The sequence below is a fragment of the Truncatella angustata genome (assembly GCF_020726525.1).
Source record: "Truncatella angustata strain MPI-SDFR-AT-0073 chromosome Unknown BKA67scaffold_5, whole genome shotgun sequence".
Lineage (NCBI taxonomy): Eukaryota > Fungi > Ascomycota > Sordariomycetes > Amphisphaeriales > Sporocadaceae > Truncatella > Truncatella angustata.
Window position 1 is genome coordinate 1870656 of NW_025763385.1, and position 16108 is coordinate 1886763.

A 16108-nucleotide genomic window follows, 5' to 3' on the forward strand; every position below is an offset into this window, starting at 1 on the left:
GTCATTTTGACGTCTGGCTGGCAACGCCTGGTGACGGCAAAGTATGTGTTCTAGTATTCGACCGTCAGGGGGAAAATGTATGCAGCAGAAGTTGTTTAAGCTTGTGTATAGCGCAAAAGCAGCCACTGGCGGAATTTAGAGCAGCCCGTGAAGCCGCCACATCCCGCGGGTCGTCCCATTTCCCTCTCTAGCTGCAGCGTCTAATCCAACTTCAGAAGGTCTCCGGCCGGAACTTATCGCCGTTTCTTTTCCAGCAACTACGCGCGACAAGATGCAAAGCAGCCCCTTCATCCTCCCGGTCAAAATACATCCGCCTGCCACCCTGCCTTTTGCGCTGGTCCATAGCTGTAGATTTCCCCCGGTGCGAGTCTTCAATGGTGTTGTGTGTATGGCTCAGCAATCTGTAGCTCAAGGCCCCACTATATCATGCCTGTTACAAGGGCGCCTGTAGGTCCAGCTGGTCCGCTGCACCGCCATCCAGAACCCTTGGCCGCGAAAGTATGGATCCATACTATGTAATGAGCCAGGACCCTGAATATTCAAATGGAGTTCTGCTCGAGTCCCTTTGAATTATATAGAATCCTTCTGCGAATGCATTGAAGTCTGTGTATGCTCGCTTGTTGACCTCGTGGCATCCCCGCCGGTTCCTGCATACCTGCCAGTCCTCCTCCTTACGCTGCTCTTGTTTTGCGGCCGTCACTCTGATTAGCTGCATTTCCACCCAAGTCAAAGTCTTAACAATGCATTTCAACGGCTTGCTAGCGTTTGTCCTATGTGCCGCATCGACAGTCGTTTCCGCCAATCCTGTACAGAAGCGAGATGTTCTGCAAGATATGCAGAACCAGGCCATTGCTAATCTGCAAAATGTCACTGATGAGGGGTTGGCCAAGAGGTCGTGCTCGATCTTCAACGCTAAGGTCCGAAGGGAGTGGTAATTCGGCACTCGGCATATTCTTATTCGTTGAGCCGATACAAGCTGACTGACCATGAGCATAGGTCAACCTTGTCGGCAAAGGAAAGGAAATCGTACACATCTGCGGTCAACTGCTTGATGACTCTGCCGTCAAAATATGACCCCGCTGTAGTGCCTGGTGCTAAAAGCCGATACGACGACTTCGTCGCACAGCACATCAACCAGACTCTGACTATTCATGGCACGGGTTCTTTTTTGAGTTGGCATAGGTACTTCGTTTGGTCATATGAGACCGCTTTGAGGGAAGAATGTGGTTACGCAGGCTATCAACCAGTAAGTTGGATAGTAATATGACCATCCTCGCGATGACTAACATTGGGCTAGTACTGGAACTGGTTTTCGTACCAGAATGACCTGACCAAATCGCCGGTCTTTGATGGTAGCGATACCAGCATCAGCGGTGACGGCTCTTTCGTATCCCACAATGGTAGCGTCGGAGGCGCTGGTACTATTTTCTTGCCCTCCGGCAACGGTGGTGGCTGCATCACCACCGGTCCTTTCAAGAAGTAGGTCTATCACAGTTGCTCAGCGTCGACATTTGACTAATATTGAACCCAGTATGACCGCCAACCTCGGCCCTATCTCTCCAACGATGGCCGGACAAGCGAAGGTCAACTCAACTTTCGCCTATAACCCACGTTGCCTGAAGCGCGACCTTACCAACTACGCGTCCTCGAACTGGCTCACCGTGAACAACCTCGTGAACCTCACCCTCGGATCTGCTTCCCACAGTATTGGTAGCTTCCAGAACGAGCTCCAGGGCCGCTTTAGCCAAGGTTTCCTAGGTCTGCACGCCGCCGGCCATTTTAGCATCGGCGGCGACGCCGGCGACTTGTTCTCATCTCCCGTGGACCCTGCTTTCTGGCTACATCACGGCATGCTTGACCGCATCTACTGGCTGTGGCAGGCGCTGCACCTGGACCAGGCTCTAAGCATTGCTGGTACTATTACCTTGTTCAACAACCCACCCAGTCGGAACACAACACTCGAGGACGTCATCTTCATGGGTCAATCTAATGCACCCGCTAGGCCTATTGGCGAGCTGCTGAACACGCTTGGCGATGATCCGTTCTGCTACATCTACTTGTAGATCAATGTAGCCGTGAGATTTGGATTAGTTTCCAGCGTTGTCCTGGTTCTGTGTATATACTATCTGTGGACCTAACTATTTCTAATAGCACGCAATGACCGCTCATTCCTCCCCATTTACGCATGGGCCACTCTTTTGCGACTTTGGCTGCCTCGCTGCCTTGCTACAGTTATAATATGTAACGGAAATAACATGACCGAAGAATTAAGGTGGCATGCATAGACGTGCAATCACAAGAGCCTCTAAGCGAGCTCGCCGAATTTATGAGAAGCACCTTCGAGCCATTTCACTACCAGTAATGCAGGAACGTGGTAGTCGCATATGTTGTTGGGGCCCGTTTCCCCAGAGCGCGCTAACGACAGTGGTTTGGTTCACGAGAGGGTACGTATCATTACAAACTCTTGTGACCTCTGTACCGTCGGTTTTGTTAGTGCATACAAGGACATGAAGATCATAGCCTTAGCTAGAGCTAACAACGATGTCCTGCTAGAATTAAGAGAGCCAAAGTACAACTTACATCATTACCTCTCTACGTGCTAATTAGCCACGCTCCAGAACCAGCACTCGGTACAAGCAATTTAGAGACTTATAATTATAATCTCAATGAAAATCTCTTCAAGGTTATATAGGTCTAATAGTGGCGAGTGGACGTCCAATACAAATGTGAGTCATTCGCCTGATCTACATTACTTCAAGGCTTCCTATTACATTTCTAAAATTAGAGACCAAAAAGACTCCAGCAGGGCCAATTTTTCTTTTTCTACCTCCCCTCTTATATTTGCTCCGAATTATATTCGTCCTCTTATCTCTTTTTCCACCAATCTAGTAACGGTGCCCGATTCGAGTCTACTCCGCAATTAAATTATAAGATCTGACTCGCACGTCCTTGGCCTCGTCATAAACATCCCTATAAATTCATCAGTCACTGTCGAAATATTCTATAATTCAGACCCCTTTTCTCTACTCTCTAACCAATATAGCACGCGATAGAAATGCGCTTCAAGTAGCAAATTTACTTCGACTCCTCAACTTCTCGCCACGCCAATACAGGATAAATATTCCGCTAGTACAGACGACGCAGAGGGCACCAAGCAGAGAAATCCCTTCTGCCAACCCCAACTTCTCATAAAGCGGATGGGACCAAAGAACTCCAGCAAATGCAACAACCGCTTTCACAAAGCTATTTCCTCCGAAGAGCGAGGCCGCATACTGCGGATATGCAAGTGCGATATAGACAAAGATGCTCTGCAGCAGGATTGCAAAACCACCTGTTGTCATGGCCGCACCAATCGTTGGAACGATCCAGTGGATTGTTGAACGAGATGTCCAAGCAAAGAGAAAGATACCTGCTGGAAGGAAGGCAGATGCAAATACGGCGGGCAATAGACGACGTTCTGGACTCATCCTGATTCCCTTTCTGTGGCACGCATTGACCACAAAGTGAACGTAGGCAAAATAGGGAAACCCGACTAGTATGACAGCAATCGCGTTTGCACAAAAAACCAAGCCAATTTGACCTTGGTCCATGCCATATATATCGCCATATACTAAGGGGAAGAACTCAAAGAACGAGTAGAAGATGGCATATATCAATCCACTGTAGACACTGGTAAACATGATAGACGGGTCAAGAACGTTGATCTTCCAGGGAATAACGAGGGACTGATAAAAGCGCTGTGTCGTTGACGAGTGTTGAGCTTTTATTTCAGCCGCCGATTGGTAATGACTCTTGCCGGTCAGAGCACGAATTTTCGATGCTCTGTGATAGAGAATTTTAGTCTCGGACGTTTCAGGAAGGAAAAGCTGTTAATGTTTAGTATGATAGTGGGAGTTCCGATAGATCCTGATAAAACCCACCAGTAACACCAAGGCTGGGCTTGTCGTTAAAACGATTTCCCATAAACTCCATCTCCAACCTAGCAGCGGCACAGTATAACCTGCCAGAACCATTGCTACAGATGGGCCTGCCAGAGAAAATATAGCCCAAGAATACAAAGCGTAAGGTCTTTGATGCTCTCGCGATATATCGCTAAGGGAGGCTGCTCCGGTGGACAGAACGGGCGATCCAAAAAAGCCTTGAAGAAACCGGAGAACTATCAGAGCAGCCACGCTGTCTGCGAGGGCTGCCGGAACAGAAATTATGACAAAAACCAGCAGACTGCCGACATATGGGATGTTTCTTCCAACAGCGGGCATCTCGGACAGCGGAGACCAGACCATGGGCCCAATTCCATACCCAAGAATATAAATGGCAAATCCGAGACTTGAAACGAATGTTGACGTTTGAAAAACTCGTTGCACCTCTGTCTGAGCGGGTGCGTACAGTGAGGTAGCCATGTAGACCACAAGCGAAGTATAGTTGATGACAAAGTACACAATACTCTTCTTCCAACCTGGCCAATTTTTGGGGTCATCGGGATCCGTGGGTCCATACCAGTCCACAATCACGGTCTCCGACCCTGAGCCGCTCAGGTTCCTGTCGCGATATATTGACTGATCATTATCGACAGCCCGTGCTCTTTCGGAGTGAGCTTCAAGCTCACTGGATAAGCCTACTCCTGTCTCACTTGTTCGTTGGTCCCCAGCAGCTGCAGCTGCACTACCAAACATTATATTGCCTAATGTGCAAGGTGTAGCCGTCTTGGCGCCAGTATCTGTCATGAGGCTATTCCAAGAGGTTGCAGTCCAATCGGAGAATGCATCTTTTTCCTTCTGCGTCCATTGATAATGTGCACTGCTCGATACTTGCCGGATGAGCCAGCCGATTGGTGCATCAGGAAGAATCACAGTCATCCCTGTGGAGACTGTAAAACCGTGTGTCGCGGATAGACTATATTGTGAAGATATCAGAAATGCTAATCAAGCCGACGAAAACCTGCGCTGGAGACTGAAAATTACGGAAGTGCCATAAAAAGATATATAAATGACGCCTAATAATTCAGGGCAGATATTATCTACGCTACATTCCCTGAGACCTGCGCGTCTCCGTTGTTGCTAATTTACTAATACTTGGCTCCAATGTCGACATCAAAGCAGGTAAAGTCCAGTAGCCAATAGTACTGCAGACCTTTTATCACATATTGTGGAAATTGTATCCCTACAGGCGCGAAATGGAGATATTTGAGGTAAGTAAAAGCGTGATCTGTAAGCAAAAATACGGAATATGAATTCCTACCGCTTAGGTTTGCTTTATTCTCCACACCTCAGTGCCCCCTCCAATGCATGCGACCTGTGAACTCGGCACGAAGGTCCAGACCCTTATTCCGTTCTTGAAGTACTAATTATCATATCTGGAGACTTGTGGATCGCGCGAATACACAAACAGAGTAGCGGATGTGGTGGAATGCGAACAGTAACAGTTTTCGCCTACCCAATATGGGGTGTGCACTAGGTAGTAGACGAATCTGTGAAAAGAGAGTCATGTCAACATGGTTTCGACACTTATCATGTATTATGAGCATTGAAGTAGACACGAGGAGATACTTCAACAAATATTTATTTCTTTTTCGACTGGCCATTTGTAAAAATACGATATGATATCTTCGTTAGCTCAAGTCCCAGGTTTGTGCTGTGCGCGCCATGAACGTCCCACGACGTTGACTTTTGGAGATTCCACAGAACGATATATTACTTCAAGCCAACTCTTATTACGCTCGATCCTTATGAGTTAGACATACTCTGATTGCAATTCAAATTTGTCACATAGCACAAGATATTTCGTCTCTTTGAAAATGTGCTTCTGTCTTCTCGTGATAACTTGGTCGTGGCCTCATTCTCGATCGTACCTGCGCTTTCAACAGCCAACGCTGCCGCGCTTTTCGGGTTATAATCGTTTCCCAGCGTTTTGACGTTGTGCCCAACATTCGCAGACACCTGATGAATCTGCTTCTCCACTGCGGATGGGATTAGTGGTAGATCCCATCCACCTTGACTGAACTTGTGGGTATTGAGAAGGTGGCAGCTGGCAGACAAGTTTGCAGGATTATGGCTGGCGGTCAACTTCCAGCTAGGTTAGTCAAGTCTTCCATTAGCCAAAGCAATCATTTCTAGTGTCAACACAAGTTGCAAGGATTTAACTAAGAGTTTATAGATTGCGGGTTTCTGGTCTTTTGTCATAGTAGTATCTAAGCTGTGACATTCCAAATGATCGATTGCTTAAGACTGATATCTTGCCGAAAGCGAGGAGATTCCTCTCTGGACCCAGCTCTTCTTATAAGTCCTTCTTGGTAATGTCTCATGTACCAGTTATCATTTGAGTGCGTAGAGCCTAAGTGTTGTGTGGTTCGGCTGGAAGACGTCCCCTGAGACGGGCTCTTCAAGATCCTATACTGAAAAGGGCAAAGCACAAGCAGGGAAGGGTTGTTATTAGTCTAGGCTAATTAAACTAATTAGCAATTGGCCGAAGCCCACAACGGAAAGTGAATTTCGCAAACATACTACCCTAATTTGAGTTTTGACTTGTAAAATCTCCCTATAGCACAAATCACATGATTAGTTTTGCATAGTATTAATTGTCCAACCGAATTGTGTCGTTGTCGAGACATCACCAGCGTCTGAGCACTCCAAGTCTACCCAGAATTCGAATGGTTCTTCGCTCCATGCAGCTTCGCTATTGTACCGAGACCCTCGTACCTTGGTCTAATATTCTTCTCTGTGAGAGGTTTTTTTTTTTTTTTTAAATTTCACTGATGCACCCTACTACACATGGAAATAAGACTCCTGGGCATATCATAATCCATTAGCCCTATCAATAACATGCTCGCTTCATTCCACAGACTCCCTCCAATCCTATTATTCGCAGCCACAAATATCTTTCAGCCACGAATATCTCTAACCCTTATACACTTAAATCGAAGCTATTATTTCATTCGAAATTCTAAAATTTTGTGATTCGAATCTCATTAATGCCCGTTATTTTCGATCTTTCAAACAACAAATCGAGCTACTTATACCTCAGTAAGGTATGAGCCTTCCGGTCGCCGACGGTCCTAGAACCCTGTTTTATAAGGGAGCGTTAAGCTCGTGGAGAAGAAGCCGATCTACCGATTTGTGGACTCCTTTGACCTCCCCCCTTCTCTCTATTTTTTCTTTTTTCTTTTGCTTCGCCATATGATAAGTCATAACTTTAGGAACTACTTATAAGTGATGATCTCGTACGTGTGACAAGTCTTTGAATGTTCATGGAATTATGATAGCGGTCATTTCTATGTTGCTTAGAGGCATATTGCCCTTGCAAGCAGCCCGATAGTTGCATGGCCCTTCTTTCTAAGCTACGCCCGTACACGGTTAACCTCTCGCTTGACTACACTCCCTCTTGTGTACAGCGGGTCCCAAATTTTGTCAGCCAGTGTTTGAACATCTTTGCGTATGGACTTTCGTTCAATGGGAGCTTCAATGGGCTTCCCACACCAGGGGTAGGGACAGGCGTGATTGTAGTTTGAGTGTTTCGCTATTTCAGTGCCGTTGTGCATATGTCTCAATGGATATAAGGTAGCATTATCATTGATACTACATATCTGGACCGCGACAGCAACCGTGGTCTTACTAATCTATGTAATGTGGTTTCAATCGTGGCTTCGCGTTGGAGGACTTTCGGCGAGAATGGCTGCTCTCAACTATTCATACCTACGTGACCATGCCCGACTATTCGGATCGGACGGTTCGTCTTTGCTAGAGGTCAGCGGGAATCTCGTCGGTGTTAAGGGCGCTATCAATTATACGTGGTCGGCATGACCGTTGTGGTTATTTTGGACGTTCGCCTCCCCATAGTCTAGCCTGACTGAGACTATGCGGAGTGTGCAAGGTGATAGGGATATCTCTGAAGTCATCACGGGGAGTTCTGTTACTAATATGGAGACTCGGGGGATGTGGCAACGGAGGTTCCGAGGTCGTAAGCTGCCATCACTTCTTCTTGCCGTCCTTCCAGTGTTTTGCGAGCACCATCCAGAGCTTCGGTTACTGGCTATTCGACGGGGACATAACTTAACAGCGATATGCTCCTTCAATCAAAAATTTAAAGCTCGGTACTCAATTTAAGTTATAATTAGGCAGAACTGATCGTGCTTCTAGTTTCTAGGACTCTCTGAAGGGTACGAAGCTGGTAAACCTCATGCTAGCACCTTGGAGGAACTATCCTGGGTCGCTAAGTCAATGCAAGCACTGTGACTGCAGGTACTGATATAATTGACTTATCATGGTTATTTAGTTTTTATCCTACCAGTGGTGACTTGCAGCACCGTGGACACTGAGATTCGCAATATTAGACTAGCTTGTGTGAGTGCCACGATTAGTTGATGACTTTATTCATTTAGACTTCTATGCTAATGTACTATGACAAGTAACCTTGTACATAGTACATATCTTTGGTCTTTATGAAAGCGGTCGTCTTCAGCCTTATGCCGTTGCGAAAGCTTCGCAGGCGTAAGGGGAGAGTGAGGAACGCCGAGTTCTGTGCCATTTAAGCCTCCCATCGGATGACGTTCCAAAATCAACTAGGTGCAGATTCCCGTTTCACCTCTGTATTACATATCTCGATAAGCAGTCCTCGACGTTCCCTTACACCTGGCGTTGTTTCCCGTACATAAAGAGACCGCCTCACAACTAGCATTTACATTTTGATCAGAGAAGCAATCACAACCTTGCATTATCACATATAGGAGAAGCCAAAGAAAGCTATCTAATAACTCCATTGTGTGTGGTGCTTGGGGAAAATCGTCGATTTCCATTGATGGTCAAGTAGCAGACTGAGCTAGTTTTCTGACTTGGAGCGCATCGGGAATCGGACCAAACGGAGTCATGGGAAAAGAGTTTCGGATCTATTGAAATCCCCAAGACTGCCGCTACCTGAGCCGACTGTCTAGGTGGTCTCCCGACGTGAAGAACAGACTTGGTTCTAACGGGCACCAAAACTGTGGCAAAATGATCGACCCTAAATTGACCAAAAGACTACCAATCACGCTACAGCTGATGTGATAAAATAATCCTGCGCTTATTAAGCACGGTCACTCAAACACAAATTTCGAGGTGGGAGTTGGCTATGTCATCCTTGACATCGAGGTGTCGAAGACGACGGGGCACACCGAGATAATTTAGAGTTATGCATATGGAACTGCTTAGCAGTGACCACGCTTATCATGATGTCGAGATAGCTTGGTAGAATGATCGATATTTTGCGCAGTCATATATATCCACGTAGAACTGCTTTTTTTCTTTTTTAGTAGACTGGGTGCCAATCTTTACAGCAAACATCACTACACCAAGCTCTCACAGTTTTAAATTCCATCCAAATACCCATCGTATTCACCCAATTACATGTCGTCTCACTCCTTAGTATGGTATCTGTCGCCTTGGCTAGTCAATTTGAGGTGATAGCCCGCCAGGATACCATCACTTTCGACAATTCCATTGGTGTCGCTCCATCCGTGACAGATACGGCCGTTGTCAACCAACCGACACGAACACCGCTCTTATCTCTACAGAAAGCATTGCCACTGTTATTGTTCAAAGCCCTACCCGCACAACATCGTCGTGTAGAAAACACCGCTAACACAGCCTCCGTCGAGGTCACATCCACTGCCGGCACCGGTACTACTGGTGGTGTTGCTGCTGGTAATACTGCTCCCACGACGTTTATCACCTCTAGCACGGCGACAACCACGGCAAACGTACAGTCAAGCTCGCTGCTCAGCAGCAAACCGGCGTAACGTTATGCGCTATAACTACCGCCGGTACTTTCACTACTACTACTCTATAAGCATGTCTCCGTAAAAAAGAATAAATATGGGATGTCTGATCAAGGGACGCAAAAAAGCTTTCAGATTTCCTTATCGTGTCGCATGATTATAGGATATTAGCCTCGGTCGGACATGGAGGGTTGTGGCGGAATTGAAAACGACTTGGGGCTTGCGTAAAACATGAATCGAGCTTGAAACCACAACCAGGATAATTGTTATCGATTGTACTATAGCATTTTCATTTTAACCTACGTGGCAACTCTTTTCGGCAGGTCATTGCAGGATGGCTGGGTTGTAAATAAGAAACGTGTGCAAGTCGCCCGTGTAGGGACATTCTCAATGGCTATCCAACAAATGTAAACGAGTGGCAAGATCAGTCGTCAGTAAGCGACCGATCCTCCAAGACCTGGACTTAATCTTGGTGTAAGTTTGCAGCTGGAGTCGCCATGCAAATGCTATTGAATTGGTGTAGCTATGCTGTGTACAAATACGTAGGTACGCTTTCAACGGTTAGTCTTGGTTGAATGGTGGAAGACGCGACGCCAAGCCACGTGAGTTCCATTGTGCTTTCCACTCATGCCCCGCAATCTGTTGGGCAAAGCGACGGAGAGCTTATGAAGCTTGCCAAGCCTTGATCCAGCTGGCCGAGCATCCAATCAAGAATTTGGCGTCAATGAATTGTCTAACGTTCTATTTTGGGATACGCCGTTCTCTGGTGCGAAAGCTGCTCAAGATTTTAGCTGGCGGAGGCGTGAGTAATCCGAAAAAGGCCTCGGCTTGGTACCAACAGATTAAGTTATCATGATTACTGATAGCTCAACCGATAACCGATCACCCCTGGTCATCATGTCGATACGCGATACAATCGATCACAATTCCTTAACAACTTATCCTCGACAGGTCAGAACTTTGTCCGACGTTCTTAAACTTTCTCCTTAAATTGTAATGTTGGCTGACTTAAGCTTCCTGATTTGAAAGCACTTATGACTTTATCCAGTACAACCTCAATCTAGACAGACACGACGACGTTGCCAATGCCGAGCATGGGCTGCTCATTTGGAAGGCTGTAAAATGTATGAAGTGATATAAATATAGCAATGAACTCGAGATTTGGCAGTCGAAGATATCCCACTAACTCATCACAACACTCCGTACTTCGTCACTGAATTGCCTCGAACTACACTCGTAAGATCATGTCTAGCAAAGGTCTCGTCCTTGTCACAGGTGCCAATGGCTTCATTGGCGCACGCACCGTAGAAGCATTTCTCAACGCCGGATACTCTGTCCGAGGCACCGTCCGCTCGTCCACGTCTGCCCAAGGCCTCTTGACTGCTCTACCCGATGCGGCGGCCCAGGGACGACTCGAGATTGCCGAGGTGCCCGACATCACGCTTCCAGGGGCCTTCGACGAAGCGTTGAGAGGCGTCACGGCCGTCGCCCATCTGGCGACCCCGGTGTCGTTCTCGTTCACCGATGCAAACTATGTCGTCGGGACGGCGGTGAAGGGTTCCAAGTCCATCCTCGAATCGGCCTTCAAGGAACCCGGCGTAAAGCACTTCGTGCTGATGTCCTCCGTTGTTGCGATCCTCGGTGAGAAGCCTCAGGGCTATGTGTTCACCGAGGCGGACTGGAACGAGCAGGCACCAGATCTCGTCGCGAAACTGGGTAATGAGACTCCCGGCCCTGTGATATATTCTGCCAGCAAGACGCTGGCGGAGCGCGATTTCTGGAAGTTCAGGGAGGAAAGGAAGCCGAATTTTACCATGACTGCGATCAATCCTGTGTAAGCATACAAGCCTTTGTATACAACTGAACAAATAAGCTGATAGAGCATCGCCTCAGGTTCGTGGCTGGTCCACCACTTGTACTTCCATCATCGCCGGACAATATCAACGAGACTACGGAGTTCATTTGGAAGGTGTTCTCTGGCCAGGGTATTTCAGAGAAAACAATTTCAAGTGGGCCCTTTGTCGACGTTCGTGATGTAGCACGCCTTACTGTCTTTGGAGTCGAACATGGTCAGGACACGGATGCCCAACGCTACTTAGCACAGAGTGGTTGGGGCTCGCCGCAAGCTGTGGCAGATGTTCTCTGCCGGCAGTATCCTGACCGAAAGACTATCATCTGTCAAGGAACACCGGAAAGCGACTACCTTGCTGATTTCAAGACTCCTCCTCAGGCTCCCCAGGTTGATACAAGCAAGGCCATTCGGGCTACCGGCCAGGGGTGGATCGATTTAGAGACTATGGTTTTGGATGCCGCGAAAGCTTTTGAGAAGTATCTATGAGCACATATGCTTCATACATGTACGAACTCGGTTCAATACAAATGGGTCAGTTTGAATGAAGAGAGTGGAGACTTGGTCGCTCTGAAATATCAAGCTCAACCCTATCTATTACATACAATTTGCCACTGCGCTACCTAGGATATGTGTTAGTTGTCCTTCACCGGCGGCACAGTGACATTTACATAATAGGTTTTACCGGCCTCAACTCCAGTAAAACGAGCATCAGGGAGCAATTTTCCGTTCTGCTCCGCAGTGATAGTCTTTGCCTTCTCACTACGACGGATGTCCACCACGAAAGTTGCTCCACGAAAAAGTCGCGTAACCTTGATTTTGTTCCAAGCTGACGGTAGCTGTGGGTTGATCCGCAAACCCTCGGCATCGCCGCGCAGTCCGCAGAGTCCTTCCACGAAGCAGCGGTATACCCATGACACGGTTCCCGTGTTGAAGAGCTGGCTTGACCGACCCGCCGTGCGAGGATATTTGTCATAGCCACCTCGATAGTAGTTCGGAATGAAAATCGGAAGCTGCCCACGCTGCACGTAATCTTCTGCGCTCGGTCCAGGAATCATCTGTCGTAAGACCTTGTACGCACGGTCACTTTCGCCGATAGAGTAGAGACTGTGTACGTAGAATGCACCTGCATGGTTGTATACGGAGCCATTCTCGCCTTGTCCCAGATATTTCTGAGTGACGCGGCCAATGTCTTCACGCATCTTCGTGAATGCAGGGTGGAACATCAACGTCCCGTAAGGCGTGCTCAATTGCTTGTCGACTTGCTGAAGAATTGTAGGGATCTTCGCGGGTCCGGCCGCCCCACTAAGGATTGACCATGCTTGGGGATTAAGCCATATCCGCCCTTCGAAGTCCTTGTGTGTACCGAAGGTGATGTCGTCGTCAGTGATGCCGCGGGAAAACCATTCGCCATCCCAGAGGTGCTCGTTTGCAACATCGTTGACGTCCTGAGCTCCCTTTCTGTACTGGGCGGCCAGCTTCTTGTCTCCTTGTTGCTCACATATGCCTGCCCACAAATTCAAAGCGTATGCTGTAGCAACTGTCAACCACCCTGATACCCCCTTCCCTTTCCAACCTGCCATGTTCATAGGATCACACCAATCTCCTTGAGCGATATAGCTGAGGCCGCGCTTGTCTCTAGCGTGGTCTGACAGCAGCCAGTCCATGGCGCGAGCAAGTCGCTCCGAAACGGTATATCTGTCACCGTTTTGTGTCTCTACAGGCCTTCTCAGGAGCTCATAGTCAGCCGTCTCAGCAAGGTAAGCCTCAAGAGCTATAGGTAACCAAACACAGTGATCAGTATGTGGAATTTTGTTGATATACTTCAGCTCAGCACCTTCAACTAGGATGATACCGTCGGGCATGGAACCTGTAGGCTCTTGCTGAGAAAGTGCGGTAATAATGGCGTTCTTAGTGACTTCTGGCTTGATGTAAGTCATCCCCATATTGTCCTGCATGTAATTTCGGGTTTGTGGGTCAGTAGTGAGTCTGTTTACGTCGCCGTGGTAAAAGACTTGACGAGCCATCCAGTTGTTGACAAAGTTGTCCAAGTCCTTGTCTGGAGTCTCTATCTTCAAGCAGCCATGTCCTGAATCAATGTAGTCTGCATAATCCTTTGAAGCCTGAGAGAATCCTTCTTTACTGAGGTACTTCTTTTGCATAGACACTATCTCAGTTTCGTCCAAAGCGGGACCAAACAAGAACCGGAAGCTGCGATCCTCCTTTGGCTTCAGCGTTAGTCTGTACTGCACAACAGCGACAGGGGTTTCGTAGCGAGCATCTCCTTTCTGAAGTAGTGGTAGGTCCAGGCCGGCGGGTCTATGTAATCCACCCTCTCCTTCGAAGGACTGCTGGTTAACTTCCCAGGAATCTGGTTTCTTATCACAGAGGAAGTAGGTTTTGTCTTTGAGCAACTTAATTTGGGCGTAGTCCTCAGGTTTCTGATATGGCGTTATGCTGTTAGCAACCACTCCACCAAGGTCGTCCCGATATTCGCCCTCCTGATTCATCCAAGACATGTATCCTATCGTAAAGTAAGGATAAACACTAATCTTACGTGGACGATCAGAAATGTTATGGACATTAATAGTCCATAGCTCCGCAACATCATGTGTTGGAATGCCAAACGTCATCTCCACGCAAATGCCGAGATGCTCTGCCGTCCAAGAGATGTTGCTTTTACCAACGGAGAAGACAAAACGGTCCAGTGGGGTCCGTACAGGCTCATACGGTGCCGAAAAGACTTCACCAGTCTCTTCATCTTTGATGTAGACAAATCTTCCAGGATGGTGAGCGTAGTAGTTCTGTTCAGGTTGCATGAAAGTCCTTGCTTCAAGGTTTGGCGCATGAGAATATTTGGCGGGTTCCGGCTGCATGAATTGGGCGACTGAGTATCCTCGGCAGGTGACCTGTACCATCATCTTCTGGTTCCAGAGGAAGCCTCCAGCTTTCGGCATAGCCGTTGGACTCGTGAGCTCATACCGCTCTCCATTTTGTGTTGGCCCGAGCATTATGTCTGCTGAAACGAATGACAGAGCGAACGTGACAAGTGACTGGATGGGTCGGCTTGATCCAGTGAGCATGCCACGCTCTATATAGATGTCTTGGTGACACGGCGTGGGCAGTGGCTCCGTAAGCGGTGAAGGCGCTCACCCGAGTTACCCATTTTAGCCTAATCACATTGTCTACCGCCGAAATTCGCGGCCACGGCAGCGGCTGACCCAGAGTCATGTCGGCGTCGGTATTCTAAACTGCGGCGGACGCGCTCTGAGGCCTCAACACACAGTCCCATCAATGCAGATCATACGAGAATATAACTTGTCCCATATGACGGGCAGACGGGTAAAGCGCGAGCACGGGTGCTTGAGGAACAAAACATCGTTGAAGCGCTAGGACAGGATGACTGCAACGCGTTTGTGGGGCGTGGGGGTTGGTCAGAAGCTCAGCAAAATCTGGGGTAGTGATCGTCACGACTGATGTGAAGCCTTCAAGGGATTGGTCAGCAGGTCGTGTGCCGGTCGCAGATTGGTTTTTTGCAAGTTTTACGTACAAGGCACAGGTCGACCTGCATGCCGCTGACCGGATTTAACCTTCGGCTCCTCACCGCAAAACCTAGGATTCCACTATCATACTTTTGTTGCCCATCGTCACAACTTATACGAGAGATCCACACACGGAGGGACAGCGCAGTCTCTTGTGCGATCCGGTTTAGTTTCGGACGATATAAATTGCTAACTATCACCCTATGCTGTCTACGCAATATACAAAATCACTTCATTTCCCAACCATCTATACTTTTTTGTAGCAAGATGACTCCCACTGAAAACCATCATGCACTTTTCGTTGAGTGTATTGCATATATGCACCTAGACAGTTCCAATTCAATGATTACCTTACGCGAAAATAATTGGTCTGAATTGGTTCAGATAAGCAGATTTTCAACAACTTCAGCCCCAGCTGTACGTGAGAACATTGATCCTCAGTATCACTGCTCCAGTATCAATCGATCACAGCCGTTTCGATTCACTCTATTTCTCGTCATGAATCTTGCGAAGTTTCAGATTGTTTCCAGCGAATATCTTCATGAAACCTCCACATGGCCATAATGTCGCTTTTCGACACCGAGGATAGCTTCAATCAATTTGCATAAATACCTGCTAGCAGTTTCTCGATGGAAGCGTCTACTTCTGTAAGTACAATGCTGACATTCCAGTTCCGCTTGGAGATAGCCGAATCAAGTCCCTGCTTTAAATAAGTGATCATATAAGATCCAACACTAGATCCATGAACGTGTAAGCCAGCAACAAAGTGAGCAGCCAGATCCTGTAGAGCATGAAGTGTACTAAACCGTCCACTGTCGCAAGTATGGAAATGAAGCACATCCAATTGGAGGAGGAGTTGTTCGTTTAAAGTCCGCTTCTGGTGTCAAGTTGGCATCCCATGACCGGAAGGCAACGTGTTCCAAGCGGCCCAAGTCCAAGTCGAGTACTGCTTCTCCCAGGTTTCCACGCGAG

At 47.7% G+C, this 16108-nt stretch overlaps 4 protein-coding genes across 4 annotated transcripts; 2 read left to right on the forward strand and 2 right to left on the reverse strand.

The window, feature by feature from the left end:
* Nucleotides 1–740: 740 nt before the first annotated feature.
* On the forward strand, nt 741–2063 carry BKA67DRAFT_593133 (uncharacterized protein; the record flags this gene model as incomplete). Its single annotated transcript, XM_046104909.1, has 4 exons — nt 741–931; nt 997–1246; nt 1298–1479; nt 1532–2063. 4 exons carry the CDS (start codon nt 741–743, stop codon nt 2061–2063), a joined length of 1155 nt encoding a protein of 384 aa, XP_045957353.1.
* A 999-nt stretch (nt 2064–3062) lies between these two features.
* Nucleotides 3063–4673, reverse strand: BKA67DRAFT_518705 (major facilitator superfamily domain-containing protein; the record flags this gene model as incomplete). The annotated part of the gene is made up of 2 exons (XM_046098031.1): nt 3063–3866; nt 3921–4673. The coding sequence occupies 2 exons, from the start codon at nt 4671–4673 to the stop codon at nt 3063–3065; spliced, it is 1557 nt and encodes a 518-aa protein (XP_045957354.1).
* Nucleotides 4674–10989: 6316 nt separating this feature from the next.
* On the forward strand, nt 10990–12083 carry BKA67DRAFT_536775 (uncharacterized protein; the record flags this gene model as incomplete). The annotated part of the gene is made up of 2 exons (XM_046100211.1): nt 10990–11579; nt 11639–12083. The coding sequence occupies 2 exons, from the start codon at nt 10990–10992 to the stop codon at nt 12081–12083; spliced, it is 1035 nt and encodes a 344-aa protein (XP_045957355.1).
* Nucleotides 12084–12229: 146 nt separating this feature from the next.
* On the reverse strand, nt 12230–14605 carry BKA67DRAFT_519772 (Six-hairpin glycosidase-like protein; the record flags this gene model as incomplete). The annotated part of the gene is made up of 1 exon (XM_046098131.1): nt 12230–14605. One exon carries the CDS (start codon nt 14603–14605, stop codon nt 12230–12232), a length of 2376 nt encoding a protein of 791 aa, XP_045957356.1.
* Nucleotides 14606–16108: the final 1503 nt, after the last annotated feature.